Here is a 19,035-nt window from a genome sequence, read left to right on the forward strand (position 1 = left end):
TCTGTTTTGATAGCTCCAGTTTTTTCTAATCTTGAATTAAAATCTTAATCCTTTTGGTGTTCTTATATGTTCTGACATCCTTTTAATGAACCTTTGATCTTTACCATATCAGTTAGTACAGTGTAATAGTTAAGGCTGTTAATTGCCATTACTTGAATTCTGGCTTTGTGACATATTAGCTCTGAATATCTGGGCAAGCTGCTTAACCTCTCCATGCCTCAGCTTCCTCATTAGAAAATGGGAATAATAATATCTTACCTCATAGAATTCTTGAAAAAAAAATAAATGAATTAACAGTATGTAAAGAACTCAGGGTTATACTTGGCACTTGAGAGTCTAAAAATATTCTCATTTGTTCAGTCTATTGTGTGTTTACTTCACATGATTAATAGAAACTATAAGTATAATTGTTTTTAAAGTCTTCCCTTTTGCAGAGAGTGCCTTATGACTTATTTGTCGCAGATTACTTTGATTCATGCCATGGGAATGTTTGCAATTGTGCTTGACTGGAGAGTATAAAACCCCTTTTTTCTTGTTGGTGTAGCAGTTGCCTTAGTCTAAATCCATAGTCAGGCCATTGAGAGGCTTAATCTTGATGAAGTGGCTTTTTTGAGGTTTTGGTAATAGTGCTGCATGACCAAAGCACAGTGGCCAAGATAGCCTGTGCATATGTCCTCTGGAGACCTGTGTCCTGTTTATTTTAACTGTGATCTAGAAAAATTGGCATTTGTCAGACCTGTATCACCTAGAATTCTAGTTACAGCCATCTGAAGTCTTACAAAATATAATTATCTAGATATGCCTCAAATAATTTGTATTGCCTTTATTCATCTATGTTTATCACTTTATCCATCAATGTTTGGAAGGTAATGGGAGACTTGAGATCTGATATGAAATCTGACACCCTTGTAGTCATCCTTTCAGGTTAATAGAATCTCAGGGAGTGGATGAAAGTTGTTTTCACAATGGGTGCTTTCCTTCACCCATGAGGCATTGGTAAGTGACACAGATGTCACAATGCGCTCATTTTATAAGTGCTTTTTTGGAACTTATTTTAATAGCATATTGTGTATGTTTTAGAATAGTGGTTACAGCATAGGAACTGATAAATGTGAGAGCTCCCAGGTAGGAAACAAAGCTTATTAGAGAAACAGCAGGCTACTGGAAGTGGAATATAGCAAGAAAAAGTAAGTCTGTTGTGAATTGAAGCAGGCGAAGTAAGCAAAGCAGATTATGTAGAGTCTTAAAGATTGTGTTAAAAATTTTCTGTTTTATCCAAGGAACAATGGAAAGCCATTGGAGAATATTGAGCAGGAAGTATGATGGTATCCTATGACCCTAGCTGCAGTATAGAGAACTGATTATTGGGGAGAAATAATATATGAGGCCTCTTAAGAAATTTTACTATAGTATGGGTTGAGATATGATAGTAACTTGTACTATGATAGTAATAGATATTCTAGAACTGTTTAGGAGGTAAAATTAATAGAACTTGGTGGCTACATGTAGAGCACAAATTAGAGGAAAGATAATAAGGGTGAAGTCTAAAGTTTTAGCTTGGCAGCTGGTAGTGCCATTTATAGAGGTAGAATTCTGGAGAATGACCCAGGCTCGGGGGGAAGGCTATGACAAGTTGACTTTGAAGGGCTTGTGAGACACCCAAGTAGAGATTTCAAGCAGGCAATTATATTAACATGGTCTGGAATTCAGAGGAGAGGCCTCTGTCTAATGGCCCTGTATCTTATCATACTTTGTGCAGAGTTTATATCACATATATTGAGACTTCTGGTTTTGGCTTTCACCTTGACAACTTCTCTGTCACTTGTGTTTCCATTATTAAAGCTGTGGATTAAACTCAAAGCCCTGGAGGGATAGACTTGGATAGAAAACTCATTGCATTACAATTTTCTCTTTCTCTTAAGTTTATGAATTCAAGGAAAAACATTCATATACACACACATAGGTGCGCACGCACACACACACAGGGATCTATTTGATATCTTCCCTGGCATGTTGCCTGCCATATTTAGAAAATACTTTTTTTAAAATGCTGGATTTGGTACCTATCCAGTCTGCCTCTCCTTGTATATTCCTAGATTAGGCATGTATTATCTCTATGTGTACTCTTCTTTGACTCCTACCACCATGCAAGCTAAGTTTCTGAACTCAGCTCATGCAATCCTTTTAAGTTTTTATAAGTTTTGGTGTTGGTGAGAGTTTGTCTTAGCTATTTTTATTACTTGTACAGTTCTACTGAGTTCCAAGTTCCTTAGTTCTTATTATCTTCATGCCATTTCCACACTAGATTTAATGAGTCCCCATTTCTTGGAACAGCCAGAATGGTTGAAGCCCTGTTCCTCTTCAGAGTTTATTTTTCAGCCCTCCCGATGAATTTTCACTATTTTAGAATACTTAGCTCTTGATTACATCTTTTGCATTTTGCTCATCCTCCCACAAAAATAATAAGTTAAAGAGAAAGTGGATTCAGAGCTTCTGGAGCTCTTGTCAGCACTGTACCCTGGGGAACTTTCAGAATACTGCCCTTTTTTTCTAGTAAGTGTAGAAAAGTTTAGGATGAAGCAGCACTTTATCTGCATTCACTACCAAGGTCATATTGGTTTCTTTGGGTTTCTGACTCTTAATGATCTGGGTTGTTACTTCTTTAGTAGTTTATAAAGCACTTGGTGGTAGCTTTGAAAATATATGTGATAATACCTGGGCATGGTGGTCCATGTCTGTAATCCCAGCAGCTCAGGAGGCTCAGGCAGGAGAATCCCAAGTTCTAGGCCAGCCTCAGCAATTTAGGGAGAACCTAAGCAACTTAGACCCCATCTCAATATATAAAAATAAAAGGGCTAGGGATGTAGCCCAGTGGTAAGGTACCCCTGGATTCATTCTCCAGTACCAAAAAAGAAAAAGAAAACACATGTGATCTTAAATGCTAGGGCTCTAAAGCCCTGTACTGCTGGCTTATCTATTCTTACAACTTCTCAGTGGTATTTTATAGCCGAGGCTTCAAAACTCTTCCCTCCTACATAGTATAGTGCAGTCCTCAGTTGCAGTCTCGTTTGTGTCATCTGCCAACCTTGGCATATTTGTAATTTTACAGAAAATTTTCTCTAAGCAAAAATATTAATGAACAATGTAAACTTTATAAGCAAGTAGAGTGTATTTGTCCCTTGTGTTGTGGTGTTTAGAAGAATCTTAAAGTAGAGTTGCTTTTGCCCCAATTTAAGAATCTGGGATAACATAGAACCTAAAGAAATTCAAGTCTTCCAAGAAAAAAGTTCAGAAAACATTTAGGTTGTTTATTTTTAAGTGCAAATTAGAATTGATTGAGGATCTTTGCTCTATTGCCATTCTTAGAAATATATGGACTGGGGCTGGGGATGTGGCTCAAGCGGTAGCGTGCTCACCTGGCATGCGTGGGGCGCTGGGTTCGATCCTCGCACCACATAAAAATAAAATAAAGATGTTGTGTCCACCGAAAACTGAAAAAAAAATAAATATTAAAAAATTCTCTCTCTCTCTCTCTCTCTCTCTCTCTCTCTCTCTCTCTCTCTATCTATCTATCTATCTATCTTTTTAAGAAAAGAAATATATGGACTGTTTTAATGGTATAATAAATGTGTAAATCTGTATTGTCAGGCTGGTTCTAGCCACACATGGTTTTGGAGCACTTAAAATGTGACGAATGTAAACTGATAAATGTTGTAAATTGAAAGTAGACATTGGATTTTGAAGAGGTAGTACCCCCATTTCTTAAAAAGAAACTCTTTGAAAATTGTTCACTTTTTTTTTTTTGAGTTGGCGGTCTCATTTTGTTGCTCTGGCTAGCCTTGAACCCCTGGACTTAAATGATTCTTTTCCTGCCTCCCAAGTAGTTAGGATTTACAGGCATGCTCCACTGCACCCAGCTAGGTAGTTCATTGTTAAATATTGATTAGAAATGATAATATTTTGAATCTCTTGGGTTAAGTATAATATTAAATTAATTTCACCAGTTTCTCATTTACTTTTTGTTGTTGTTGTTACTGGGAATTGAACCTAGGGACACTTAATTTTGAGCCACATCCACCTTCCTTTTTGTTTTATTTTATTATTATTATTATTTTGAGACAAGGTCTCACTAAGTTGCTTACGGCCTCATTAAGTTGCTGAGACTGGTTTTGAATTTAGAATCTTCCTGCCTCAGCCTCCTGTGTCACTGTGATTATGTAAGCTACCACATGTGGCTTTCTTTTACTTTTTGATGTGGCTATGGTTGGCTCATTTTGTATTTCTATTGAACAATTCTGCTCTACGAAAAAGGAGAGCATTGTCATTGGTAAAGATTGTGTTCTGACTTTTATCATCACTATTAGACCAGGGGCTGTTAAATTTTAACAGATGGGTAACTCTTAATGATATAGAGGAATTAGTTTAAAGACCTCATAACAATGAGAGAACATTTATAAATCTGACTATATCTACTAAATAAAGGAGCTTTGAAAAACAGGCTGCTTATTAAAAACCTTTGGAGCTCACAGCTTACTTAGCTGGGACAGTATGCTTCAGCTGTCTCAAGAGTTTTTTACTACCTATCTTCAAACACAAAATTTGCTGCTAAACTTAGACAAGATAAGTAAAAGTGGGAAGCTATATTGTGCTCAAGAGATTTTTTTCCCCTTCTGAAGTAGATCTGCCTCTTTTATGTTCCAAAATTTCACTTTTTGCATGTGTATATCTGTAAAATTTCCTTCAGTTTTTATTGAACTCACACATCATGATGATTTTGAAATTTTGTTTTTGGACTGAATTCATCGGGACCTGGCTGCTTGTTTTCATAGTATATGATGTCTTCCTGAAGATCTCTGTCCCTTGTTCTGGTCCAGCTTTATTGTCTTTACCTTGATTGATGTCTGCTAGGTATGCCTAGCAGTGGACCATTTAAGCTCAAGTTGTGATTCTGTAATATGAATTTTCCAGCAGTTTTCTATGTCATTGAAAACTTAGCAAGCCAGATGTTTAAAGAATATATAATTTTATGGTATGAGTATACCATAAAATAGGATAATTGATTGGATTCAGAGGTAGAGTTCTAATGCAGCAGTTAAGAGCATGGGCTTGGGAGTGGGACTGAGCCTAATATTTTATCTAATCAGCAGTATTTTGGGCAACTAGTCTAATCTCTGTTTTCTCATCTGTACAGTATGAATGTAGCCCTGGCTATGTTAGTCAGCTTTCTATTACTATAACAAATACTTTAAATAACTTATCAAGAAAAAAGGTTTATTTTGGCTCACAGTTTTAGAGGTTTCAGTCTATGACTGGTCGGACCCTTTGCTTTTGGTCCTGTGGTGAGGTAGCAGTATATCATGGCAGAAAGTAAAACTGCTTACCTCATAGCTAAGAAGCAGAAGTCAGAGAGGAACTGAGGTTCTATTGTCCCCACTGAGGGCATGTCCTCTTTGACTTAAAGACATCCTACTAGGCTGTACCTCTTAAAGGTTCTACCACTTCCTGATAGTGTTTTTCTGGGGAACAAGCCTTTTTATACATTGGTCTTTTGGGAAAAGTTAATATCCAAACTATGGCCCTTGCCATTGTGAGGAATAGAAGGGGAGGCAGATACATTCACCAAAAAGAACCCAATTGTTAGCTTTGGGTCACTGTGACCAAAATACCTGACAATAACAACTTATTTTGGGTCCACAGTTTCAGAGGTTCAGTCGGAGGTTGGCCAAGTCCATGGCTCTGAACCTAAGGTGAGGTAGAACATCATGGTAGAAGGGCATTATGGAGGACAGCAGCTCAGCTCATGCAGCCAGGAAGTAGAGAGCACAGTTGGAACCAGGACAAGACATATACTCCTCAAGGACATACCCCCAGTGGCCTACTTCCTTCAGCCATGTTCCATTTGCCAACAGTTAACCATCTAGTATAGTAGCCCTTTCATATTATTAATCCACCAAATGGATTAATGCACTGATTAGGTTACAGCTCTTATAATGTAATCATTTCACCTCTGAACATTCCTACATTCTCTAAGATGAACCTTTGGGGGCGGGGTACAGCTCACATCCAAGCACTAACACCAATCATATCAATTGAAACTTACTATAAAAAGTATGAAGATTGTGCAGAACGGTTATTATTGTTTCATTATGTTGCTTCTAAGTACATATAGATCCTATCTTGGATGAGTACTTGGAAAACTTCTCCTTTAAATATTCTTACCTTTTCAATATCGGTATCACCACTAAGACCCCTTTAACTGTGCTGACTCTTCCCCAAAGTCCTGGCTCCACTCTGCTATTCTTTTGTTGTCTTTGGATTTGACTCTTGGTGCATTAGTTCTGGGAAAATCACTGACAGGGATAAACAACTAACTCTTGGTGTGTCATTGGTCTTTTTCATAGCACAACTTCACTGTGTTACTATCTTAAAATATCATAAGAAGGAGGATGGGAAGGTATAGTGTAGGTAAATGAATGTAACAGAGAACCCTTAGGCTGAGCACAGGGATTATAATATCTCCTTATTTTTAGGGATTGTTTGACACTTAAATTAGACCTGTTGTAATCTTAATTTTTCACTAATACGCTGTATGAACATTTATAAAACATTTCTTTTAGATTATTCCTGGGCTCTTCATATATATATATAACCTTTGATTGACATAATATTTTGAGGAGAATCTTTGTCCCACAAATTTTCTGAGTTTTATTAAACAAACTTGTAGGTACTTTCAGAAATAAGTCTTTTGTTTTGGGAAAAATTCTACAGGAAAAGTACATATGATATTTACTGAGACTACAAGTACCTTGTTGGGTTTTTGCTGTTATTAAGCATCTGGACTTGTGCTGGCACTGGTCCTGTGTGGCTATGTAAACTGAAATTAATTAAAGTTAAAAAATAAATTTAGTTCCTCAGTTGTGCTAGCCACAGTTCACCACCTTGTTAGCTATATGTGTCTGGGGACTACCACATGAGTACACATATAGAACATTTCTGTCATAGCAGAAAATTTTACTTTATAGCACTGAACTTGAGTTTAAGGAAGTTAAATAACCCTGTGTTTAAGTAGGAAGTATTATTAAAGTCTTGGGTAATTACTACTAAAATTGCTTACTTTATTGTATGTGATTCTATAGCATCTATAAATGTTACTATGAATATTATTCTAGATGCAGCTTTACTACCTAGATTAATATTTCTAAAATGTTTTTTAATTTTTATAAGTAGATACAACTTTTTAAAATTTCAGTGTTTCCTTGCTTTTATTCTTCATTTCCTGATGCTGTATTAGAAATTCTATTTGTTTTTATAGCATTTAAGGATTTAACTCTATTCCATTGCCATGGCCTTATAACATAAAATAATAATATTGATAGGAATAATACTGATCATTTTCAGTCTGAAGGGTGATTAAGGTATATACTTAGAGAGTTAAAAAGATACAGATATATCTCATTTTTTGTATTAATAGGCCTTAGGAAAATGTGAATAATGAGAAGAAACTTACTCCTATTTATTATGTAATATGCTGTTACATAAAGTTTGTTTAGAAAATGTTTAGAAGATTTATAGTTCTTTTTCATTAAAAGGAAATATTTAAATTGTTTTTTAATCCTAGGAAGCTCTACAAAGGATCATTTCAACTCTGGCAAATAAAAATGATGAAATTCAGAACTTTATTGATACACTAAATCAAACATTAAGAGGAGTTCAGGTATGAGTCTTTATTAAATTTATGTAAATATCACAATGAATGAGTATTGAGTCAAATTATAAGTATAAATATACTTTACATTTATAAATACAAATACATTTACATTTATAAATACAAATACACTTCTGCTAATGGAGCTGTGAGCAAGGTGTTTTAAATGGGAAATAAAGTAAAAAATGCTTTCCTTGCCATTCCTGTGTTATTTGTGGAAAAATCAAATAGTAAAGGAGAAGGAAAACTCTGGAGTACTTGCTAGGGAATATTACAGTGCTCACTTTCGTATTTTTCTATTTGATATTTTTCTTTTCTAATTCCAACTAGGAGCAAATTGTATCCTTACAATGTACCTGCAAGTAATTTTTTTTTTACAGTAAATAGCAGAAAGAAAATGTAGATGATAAGAGGTCTACATGAAATAGACGAAAGTAAAACATAAAAGTTAAAGTGCCCAATTAGGAGGAAGAGGAATATTTAAGGAAGTGGTCCCAGGTTTGAGTAGACAATCCCTGTGTTTTTCACCAGATGTTGATGGTAGAAGGAAACTTAAGGTAAACTGATGATTCTTAGGCTGCATCAGGAAGAAATAGGAAATCTGAACAGATCAATAAGTAAGGAGATTGAATTTAATCAGTAATAATAAAAAACTCAGATCTTTATGACTTTATAATTGAATTCTATCAGATATTTAAAGAAAAATTAATACTAGTTCTCAAACTTCAAGAAAATTGAAGAGGAGGGAATTACTTCTAAGCTTATTTTATAAAACCAGCATCACCCTGGTGTCAAAGCCATACAAGGGTACAACAAGAGGAAAAAGACTATAGACCAACATCCTTGATGAATATAGATGCAAAAATCCTCAACAAAATATTACCAAACTGATTTCAACATTGAAAAGATTATTCACTATGGCTAAGTGTAATTCATCCTTATATTTGGATGGTTCCTTATAAAAATGTAAATCAACAAATATAATACATCATATTAATAAAAACGAAGGACAGAGACCACATGATCAACTCAATAGATGCAGAAAAATAATTTGACAAAATTCAGGATCTTTTCATAATTCAAAATTCTCCCACAAATTCAGTGTAGAAAGAATGTACTTCAACACAATAAAGGTCATATATGACAAGTGCACAGCTAATTTCATACTCTGTGATGAAAAATTTAAAATTTTTCTTCTGCCATCAGGAATAAAACAAGGATGCTTGCTGTTACCACTTATATTCAAAATAGTATTGGAAGTCCTATTCAGAGCAGTTAGTAAGAAAAAGAAATAAAAGACATCCAAATAGGGAAGGAAGAAGTGGAATTGATAATATAAAATTATGTGTAGAAAACTCTAAAAACTGTAATGAAAATCTGTTAAACCTATAAATTGGGTAAAATTGTAGGATACAAAATCAACACAAAACTTGGTAGTGTTTGTATACTAACAATAGACTATCTGAAAAAGAAAATAAGGGGAAAAAAATCTCACTATAGTATCAAAAGTGAAGTAAGTAAACTTAACTAAGCAAGTGAAAAATCCATATACTGGAAATTACAAAACCTTGATAGAAGAAATTGAAGAAAGCATACATAAATTGAAAGATGTCTCATGTTCATAGATTGGAAGAATTATTATTTTTAGAATATCTAGACTACTCAAAGCAATCTACAAATTCAGTGTAATCTTTATAAAAATTCCAATGTTATTTTTCACAGAAAAAACTTCTAAAGTTAGTCTGAAACCATATAGACTCTGAATAACCACAGTAATCTTGAGCAAAAATTTCTGGAGGCTTTGAAATAGTTCCTGATTTCAAAATAAACTATAAATCTATTTTAATCAAAGCACCATAGTACTGATATTAAAATGCAAACACTTTTGGTGGCTCACACCTGTAATCCCAGCAGCTCAGGAGGCTGAGGCAGGAGGATTGCAGGTTTGAAGCCAGCCTCAGCAACTCAGCAAGGCTGTAAGCAGCCTAGCGAGACCCCAACTCAAAATAAAAAGGCCTGGGGATGTGGCTCAGTGATAAAGCCCCTTGAATTTAATCCCTGGTATCAAAACAAACAAACAACAACAACAACAATAACAACAAAAAAACAGATAATTTGACCCATAGAACAGTATAGAAAGCCCAGAAATAAACCTATGCATTTATGGCCATTTGAGGCACTGGAGGCGGGGGAACAGTCTCTTTAATAATAAAAGTGTTAAAAAAATAATAATAAAAGTGTTGGGGGCTGGGGTTGTAGCTTGGTGGCAAAGTGCTTTCCTGGTGTGTGTGATGCACTGGGTGCAATCCTTAGCACCACAGAAAATTAAACAAAGGCATTCTGTCCATATACAACTACCAAAAATTTTTTAAAAAATAATAAAAGTTTTAGGAGAAATGGATATCCACGTGGAGAAGAGTGAAGTTAGACCCTCTTCTCAACAGTGTACACAAAAATCAACTCAAAATGGATTAAAGACATACACATAAGACCCGAAATTGTAAAACTATTAGAAGAAAATGGAGGGAGGAAGTGCTATGATTTTGACCTGCACAATAATTTTTTGGAAAGGACCCCAAAAGCATAGAAAATAAAAACAAAGAGCTGTTGAGTATGAAACTCTTGATCAATGAACAAAAGACTCATCACATTTGACATCTGGAAAAAGATGTTTTAAGTTAGAGCTGGTACAAACTTATTATTCTGATTAACAAATTACTAGAATTCTTGGAAGTCCCAGAAAACAAACAAACAAAAAGGACAGTTATTCTATATAGGCTTGTCACTAGATGAGGGTATAAGCAATGGTAGATAAGAGACAATAAAACTGGTAACTGAGAGGAAGAGAGTAGTCTAGCTCCTTTTTTCAGATAAATAAACTAAGGCACAGGAATTTAAGTGGCTTTTACAAGGTTGCACTGTTACTAGTGGTTAATGAGGGATGTAAATCTTCTGCCTTCCAGACTCTGCATTCCTTCTCCAAAGCTTGTTTTTGCTTCTATAAATGAACTAATAAAAATGGTGAACACTACTTTTTGTGAGACTCCATTGAGATGGTGTCTGGATTTTATAAACATTATAATCAAAAGTTTGGATATATTACAATACATCTTAACCAATGCCAGTTTGCTTCTCTTAATAGAATGTCTTACCAAAGCTGAAAAAATGCCTTAAGGGAATTTCTTCTCTCATAATTGTTGCAAAGGTGGATTTGCTATCTAGGGATTTCACAAATATTTTAAGGTATTTCTTGTTAAAATAGTGGCATCCTGCTTAATGAAGCAATAAGAACTTTGGAAAGTCTAGATTTGGAATGCTTTATTGATGATGCAGCTACAACTAGTTGTGTAGCTTTGGAAAAGTCACTTATCTATATTTTAGTTTGTAAAGTGCAGGAGGAGTTCAATTACAAATTCTGAGATCATTTCTGATATTCCTTCTGGCACAAAATTCAATGTTTGATAAATCTCATAGGATCTAGTAGTGAATTGCTTATAGTCTTTAAAGTTCTATATATTTTATGTAAATGCAATGTTTTAGATAACCTAAAGAATTTTAAAATTTACACAAAATCAGCCCTATTCCTATATACCCAAACTGTTCTTCAGAGTTGCTGAATTAAACTCTTTGCAATATTTTATTAAAATTCTTTACTGGCAAGGACTTAAAAACAGCATACCATAGGGACACAGCCACATCAATGTTTATAAAAGCACAATTCACAATAGCTAAACTGTGGAACCAACCTAGATGCCCTTCAATAGATAAATGGATTACAAAAAAGTGGCATATACACACAATGGAATATTACTCAGCAGTAAAAGAGAATAAAATCATGGCATTTGCAGATCAGTGGATGGAGTTAGAGAAGATAATGCTAATGAAGTTAGCCAATCCCAAAAAAACAAATGCCGAATGTTTTCTCTGATATAAATAGACTGATTCATAGTGGGTTAGGGAGGGGGAGCATAGGAGGAATAGACGAACTCTAGATAGGGCGGAGAGGGTGGGAGGAGAAGGGAAGGGGGCGGGTATGGGTTTAGAAATGATGGTGGAATGTGATGGACATTATTATCCAAAGTACATGTATAAGGACACAAATTGGTGTGGATATACTTTTTATACAGCCAGAGATATGAAAAACTGTGCTCTATATGAGTAATAAGAATTGTAATGCATTCCACTGTCATATATAAATAAAAATGATAAAACATTCTTTGCTGGTCATTCTGCTAATACTTCAAAAGTTAAGAACCACTGGCTTAGGAACTGCCTTAGAGCCTGAAGGTCTAGATAAAGTTGGGAACTTTAAAACAACCTATTTCTTGTCCTGTAGAAGCAGTTTTATAAAAGTAAAGAGTGTTTGGGTTAGTACATAAAAGGCAGTTTAACTCCAGCATAGCTAAAATACCACCCTCCTCATTAGCAGCCAGCTTTTTGTATTCATCTCTTTTTAAAGCCTTCAATGAAATTTAGAAGTTTTTACTTTTACATTAGGCTTTGGCAGTTTGTAATAGAAACCTGTCCTCCCCTTTGTGTATACCTTTCAGTTCTTAAATGTTTGAAGGCTTTTCGTTAATAGCATTCTGTTTTGTTTTTTAAAACAGGAAAATTCTTCTAACATACTTTCAGAGTTAGATGAAGAATTTGATAGTTTGTACTCTATATTGGATGATGTAAAAGAAAGTATGATTAATAGTATCAAGCAAGAACAAGCTCGTAAATCACACGAGTTACAGGTGAGACCCTGCAGCTATTTAAGTCTGAATATTCTATTTCATGCTTGATGTGTTGAAAGCAAAAATTAGTGAATTTATGAGTATAACTATACTTTTATTCAAGAATGATTTTTAACTTTGCTCAAACTTTCCTTTTAAAATTATGGTTAAGAAATAACAAAATTTACTTTCAGATGTTTTTTAAATGTTGTAATTATGTTATCATGTAACAGAGCTTAAGAACTTTTAAATTTTATTACAAAGCTGAAACTCTGTGCCCCTTGAACAAAAATTCTTTATTTTCCCCTCCTGCCAGCTCCTGGCAATCATACTGTTTCCTCTTCCATTGTTTTGATTACTCTTAATATCTCACATGAGTAGAATTATAAAGCGTTTGTCCTTTTGTGATACTGTTATTTCACTCAGTATAATGTCCCTAGGTTTCATCTGCATTGTAGCATGAATCAAGATTTCCTGTATTTCTGGTTGGATAATATTTCATGTGTGTACATATTTTCTTTTATCCATTCATCTGTCTGTCAACGTTTGTGATATTTCTACCTCTTGATTATTGTGAATAATGCTTTGGTGAATTTTGTTGCGCAAGTATAAACCTAAGATGCTCCTTTAATTCTTTTGGTGTATATCCAGAAGTCAGATTGCTAATCATATGGTAGTTCTCTTTTTAGTTTTCTGTGAAAATTTCATATTGTTTTCCGTAGTGGCTATACCATTTTACCTTCTTACCAACAGTACATAAGAGTTCTGTTTTTTCTACAACCTCACCAACTTATTTTTTGGGGTTTTTTTTTTTTGTTGTTGTTGTTGTTGTTTGTTTTGTTTTGTTTGATAGTAGTTGTTTTTTTTTTTTTTTTACAGTTTAGATTTGCATTTGTCTAATGATTAGAGATGCTGAGCATCTTTTTGAATTGTTGATCATCTCTGTTGTTTTCTTTGGAGAAATGCCTATTCAGGTTTTTCTCCACCCCCATATTTTACTTTGCATTTCGAGACAGAGTGTTGCTAAGTTGCTAAGGCTGGTCTCAGCAACTTACCTCAACTTCCTGAGTCTCTGGGTTTACAGGTGTGTGCCACCATGTCTGGCTAAGTTGTAGGAATTTTTTATACATCCTGGGTAAATATTTTTTTAAAATATACTTTTAGTTGTCAATGGACCATTATTTTACTTATTTATATGTTGGTGCTGAGAATTGAACCCAGTGCCTCACACATGCTAGGCAAGCACTCTCCCACTGATCTACAAACCCCAGCCCATTCTGGGTATATTTTAATTTAACTATTTATCTTGAGAACTTCACTCATGCTAGGCAAGGGCTGTAGTACTGAGCTATATCCCATAACCTTACATTCAGGATATTAACCCCTTATCAGAATTTATTGCAAGTTCCATTTATCTGTTTTTGTTTTTGTTACAAATACAGTATTGCAATATGTGGTGTAATGAAGATTTCCCCCTGTGTTTGAGCTTTAAGGGTTTTGTTGAGAAAGTTGGTGCCTACATCTATATGATGGAGTGTTGACCCCATGTTTTCGTCTAATAGTTGTAAACTTTCTGGTCTAATTCCTATGTCTTTGGCCTATTTCAGTTTGACTTTTGTGCAGGGTAAGAGATAGGGATCTGGTTTCATTTTGCTACGCATAGCTGTCCAGTTTTCCCAGCACCATTTGTTAAAAGTCTGTCTTTTCTCAAAATATATTTTTTGCACCTTTGTCAAGTATCAGATGGCTATAAGTATGTGGGTTTTTCTCTGTCTTCTACTCTGTTCCATTGGTCTTCAGTTTATTTTAATGCCAATGCCATGCTTTGTAGTATAATTTCAGATCAGGTGTTGTGATGCGTCCTGCATCTCTTTTCCTGTTGATTATTCCTTTGGCTATTCAGGGTCTCTTTCTTTCAAATGAATTTAACAAATTTTGTTTTTCTAATTCTGTGAAGAAAGTCATTGGTATTTTGATGGGGATTGCTTTGAATCTGGATATTGCTTTTTGGTAGTATGGCTTTTAATGCAGTCTTAAGGGGAAAATAAGTAGGCTTGAATATGGAATAGAGACTAGTTAAATATTCTGAAGAAAAATCTTATATATATTTAAAAGCATAGTAGTTGGTTTGTTTCTCTGTTTGTGGAATCACTACCAATCTTTTCACATGACCTACAATTGAGAAGGGAAGAAGAGAGAGTGAAAGAGAAAACTAAATGAGATTGTATTAGGTGGAATTAATATGTAAGCATGAAGACTGAGCATATCACTATAACAGTTCACCTCTTTTGTTTCTCTTCATTCCTATTTAATTCTAGGTACTTGAATTGTAGTTCTTGTGCTATCCAGTCTTGGAAATTTTAATTAATATTTTAGTAGTATGCATTTCTTGAATAGTGTGATAAGTGATGCTCAACTTGAATGTACCTGCACCTCATTTCACAAACTTTAGCTTAAATAGTTATCATTAAGAAATTTAGTCTTCATTACAGAGGATGTTGTCTGAAGGTAGATTGTTATTTTAATTTAAATTGTAGATAGTTTTCTGACTACTTTTATTAATAGAGAAGAATCTTCAAATAAATTTGGCCCCAGTAGTTTATAATTCTTTTCTTTTTTGTTTTAAATTCTATCTTTATACATACAAAGCTAAGCTCTTTACATAAATTATGGAAAGAAATACAAAGTATTAAAATAATATAAACTTATTGAATACAATGATTGGTCATGATTATCTTGCTTCAGCAGCTCTCTGAATTTTTTTCATTACTGCTATTAAAATCACTCATAAATTTATTATAACAATGTATATTTTAAATTTCTGATGGCAATAAGAAACTTCATATTAATGATTTAGTTTTTTTTTTTCCCCCTTAGAATCAGCTTAGTCAATGTAATAATGCCCTGGAGAATTCTGAAGAATTGCTAGAATTTGCGACAAGGTCCTTAGATATAAAGGAGCCTGAAGATTTTTCAAAGGTACAAAAAAAAAAAAAAAAAACTTATGAAAAAATTTTACTCTAATGCACTTTATAAAGGAGTTAACTCCTTTAGTTTTGGTTTTGTTTATTCATTTCTTTTTAATTTATTTTATTTTTTCCCTTTTTTTTCATTTTGTTGTTCAGTCATTTCTAATGTTGAAGAAGCGTGGGATTTCTGGATAATTAAAATGCAAGCTTCTGAAGCTGCTTTGTTTTAAAGGAGACACTTATTAGTATGTATCTTTGGGATCATGAAAACGTTAAATTTAATAAAACGTTTAATTTTAGTTTAATTTTTCTTTACTACTCAATTCAGATGAATCAAGTTACTTTCCTTTTAGTTATATCTCTATTGGTAATTATTTAAAGGTACTTATGTACTTGAATGGAGTCATAACTTTCTTTTAGACTTTTCATGACCGGGGAAAGATTGATATTACCATTGATGTGGTTCAAAACTAGTTTTCTAAGAGTTGATTGGGAAAACATTATCAATTGATACATATAAGCATTGTAACCCTGTGAAACTTCTTATTGGAGACAAATGTCCTGTTATTTAGCCTAAGTAATTGAATGTTTTATTAAAACATGAAAAAATAGGTCCTTGTTAAAGGGTATGGTTTGAATAAAAATAAAAGGAATAAAGAGGTAGCTTGCTTCTGTTTTAACTTTGAGTCTCTCATTTAAAAGATTCTGTAACATTTATTTTTTTAGTTTTTGGCGGACACAACATCTTTGTTTGTATGTGGTGCTGAGGATCAAACCCGGGCCACACGCATGCCAGGCGAGCGTGCTACCGCTTGAGCCACATTCCCAGCTCCTATACTTATTTTAAATAGGGTGATTTTAAAATGATTTTCAGTTTATCAATTTAAAACTCAAGGATGTAGAATTAGCAAAGACAAGATATGAACAAGGGAAAATTAAACTATATAATTAACAAAATGTTACTGTATAGTTTATCAGGATTAGATTTAAGTTTGATGTTCCTATTTGTGGACTAGGCAGTGAATTGTATTAATGTTAGAAAGGTACTTTTATAGTCCATTTTTATCTAGTCAGTGTTTTAATTCTATGACTTTCCTGTGAACTTGAGGTAGAAAAAAACTCCTTGATAACATTTTTACTCTAAAAATGCAAAGATTTAAAGATGAACTTTAAAAATCAATTTATCCTTTTAACAACATAAATCAAAGTAGACTACTACACTAATTAATTGTTAGATTTGTAGGTGAGTTGTAAAAAGTTTACCTTTGTTTTTGGTAGGACTTGCTGTGAAAAGGAATTATGAGGAAACTTTTTCTTACTTCAAAATACTTTAGTAGTATGAGATGTCCCCTATATACAGGGCATTCACGTGATAAACTTAAATATCTGGAACATAGCCAAGAAACATGCAGAAAGTTAAAAAAAAATGTTTTGAGTCATCAAAATCATTGTCATGGAGTTCATGAACAGGAATTTATATTCGCTATTCACAATGATGACTCAGAGTCTGTTGACTATTAATTTGAACACGGTTCTTCTAATTTTTAGGGTTTTTTTCTTTCTTTTCTTCCTTTTTTTTTTTTTTAAATAATTCCTGCTTGTCGACAGATTCCCCTTCTGGTGGAGTAGGGTAGCTGTTTCTGGCCAATGTAATCCTAACAGCAGGAGTTAGTCCTAGAGTGAAGAAGACAGGAAAACTAAAAAATGTGAACACAAGAACTCAGTTGTGTTTAAATAGGGCTATTACTTGGAAAAAACTGTGATAAATGTTTGTTTATTTCAAGTTTCTCTTTCTGTTGACATTTTCAGTATAGTTCTCTCCTCTTCCTCTCAAATGCTGCACATTTCTCTTTCTCTTTTCTTTGTTCTTTCTAGCTTTGTTTCTGTTAAATTTTTTCCCAAAAATTGTAAATTGGAAAGGTTCTGATAAATCACATTGTGGTTTAAAAATATTTTCTTAATATGCCACTTTGTTTTTTCATTATCTAATTTGGTCTCTTCTCCCAGCATTTTATAGTACTTCTTTGTATCTTAAACCATTTGGAGAGGTGAAGAAATGAATTGTCAGTCTTTCCTAACCAGAAATGTGAGTTTATTCAAGAAAAATTCTTAACTGCTTGAAGTTATTTTCTTAGTATCACTTCCTTATTCATCTGCAGTGGTCTATAGGCCTGCTTCAAACACATAGTTGTTGACAAAATAAGGAGAGGACTTTTAAGATTAATTATTAGACCAATAGCATATTGTTATATCTGGAAAAAGAAATTCTTTTAAGGCATACTATTTGTGAATATTTAAGTGTTTAAATCAAATTAATATGAATAGTTCATGGGGACAAAAACAAATGATTAAGGAAAAATCCAGGCAACGGGTCCTATCATACTTCTTATCTTTAAGAGTATCTTACTACTAATATTTACATTATCATGTTACCTTACCTCAGCATGAAGCTGCTCTGTTCACCACCATCATACAATCTCAAAGTAAGCAAATAGAAATAGCACAAATAGGATAGGATTTTTGAACATATTTTTACTTAAAAAAAAAACTACTAGAAGTTTGGTTAATAGTAAGTATATGCAGAATGATCACCAGCAAATGGGATACAAATTATTAGGTTTATTCCTGGATGAACAAGTTGCCAAAGCTTTACCAAATCTGACTTCTCTGCTAATAACTTGCCTGTGGAACACTGCTTGGATCCTTTTCTTCAGGTGATATTCTTATCTTAACCCTGAATGTATACCTTGAATTCTCCCTATGAAAAGAGTTGGGTCAGCAGAACAGTTTCCAAGTCAATGTAATAAATTTGCCACCTCATTACAATGCAGTTGTCAGACTAGAAGTGAGCAAATTGTTTCCTACCCATGAGTGCCCACAGTAGAATAAAAAGTGCAGAGTAGGGTAAAAGGGGAGCAGTGCCTTCTGCATTTTACCACAGATAAATACATTAAAGTGGGTTTAATATATTTTTCTCTTCTAACTCAAAATAACTCACTGCTGGAATATTGTTCAGCAAGTGTCAGGCTCTGGCCACTGGGAGGAGAAAACAAGGAAAGAACTCACGCAGCACTTTCAAGGGAAAATTATTGGCAGAAGCTACTCATGTAGGCTGAAGTCAGGAATGCTGGGAGAGGAGAGGACCTTCAACAACATTCTTTCATTTTGAAGGCAATTTTAAAACAAATATTTATTATGTATAGCTCAATCTATAGTTTTCACCTTTATATGAATTCCTCAGTTTCAAAGTTTGTTTCAAGTTATTTACTGTGATTTTGTGACAAATACTTCAAACAATTGTGATTTTTAAAAGTTCTTTTATGAACAGATAAATATATGTGAAAAAAATACAAAACTTTTGATGTATGGATTCATTAGAATTAAGATGATTTTTATCTAAAGGAAAATAGTATTTTGAAACTATCTTTTTTTCCCCTTTGTGTAACAAGACAAAAATGATAATATTACGAATAAATGTAGAAGTAATGAGTTGTTTCAGAGACTTAAATAGTGATGTTGAGTAGTGATGTAACTAATGACTGATGCTTCTTAGAAGCTTTCCAGTGATATACAATTCCATAACCTAAAATAAGTTTAAGCATTTACTGAGACTTCTTCATAACTCCTTAAATGGAGTTATGCA

The 19,035-nt window shown here is 33.7% G+C and overlaps 1 protein-coding gene across 5 annotated transcripts in view; it reads left to right on the forward strand.

The window, feature by feature from the left end:
* Positions 1 to 19,035, forward strand: part of Fsd1l (fibronectin type III and SPRY domain containing 1 like) — a 76,236-nt gene that overhangs the window by 8,268 nt on the left and 48,933 nt on the right. For 4 of the 5 annotated variants that reach the window (XM_013360509.3, XM_021729398.2, XM_021729399.2 and 1 more), the window contains exons 2-4: positions 7,619 to 7,714; positions 12,313 to 12,444; positions 15,301 to 15,402. In XM_013360509.3, the coding sequence (XP_013215963.1) occupies positions 7,619 to 7,714; positions 12,313 to 12,444; positions 15,301 to 15,402 (330 nt within the window). Of the gene's footprint in view, positions 1 to 7,618; positions 7,715 to 12,312; positions 12,445 to 15,300; positions 15,403 to 19,035 lie in introns of those variants that run through there. The other variant, XM_078047906.1, reaches the window with a different exon arrangement.

Source organism: Ictidomys tridecemlineatus, chromosome 4, assembly GCF_052094955.1.
Source record: "Ictidomys tridecemlineatus isolate mIctTri1 chromosome 4, mIctTri1.hap1, whole genome shotgun sequence".
NCBI classification, from domain to species: domain Eukaryota; kingdom Metazoa; phylum Chordata; class Mammalia; order Rodentia; family Sciuridae; genus Ictidomys; species Ictidomys tridecemlineatus.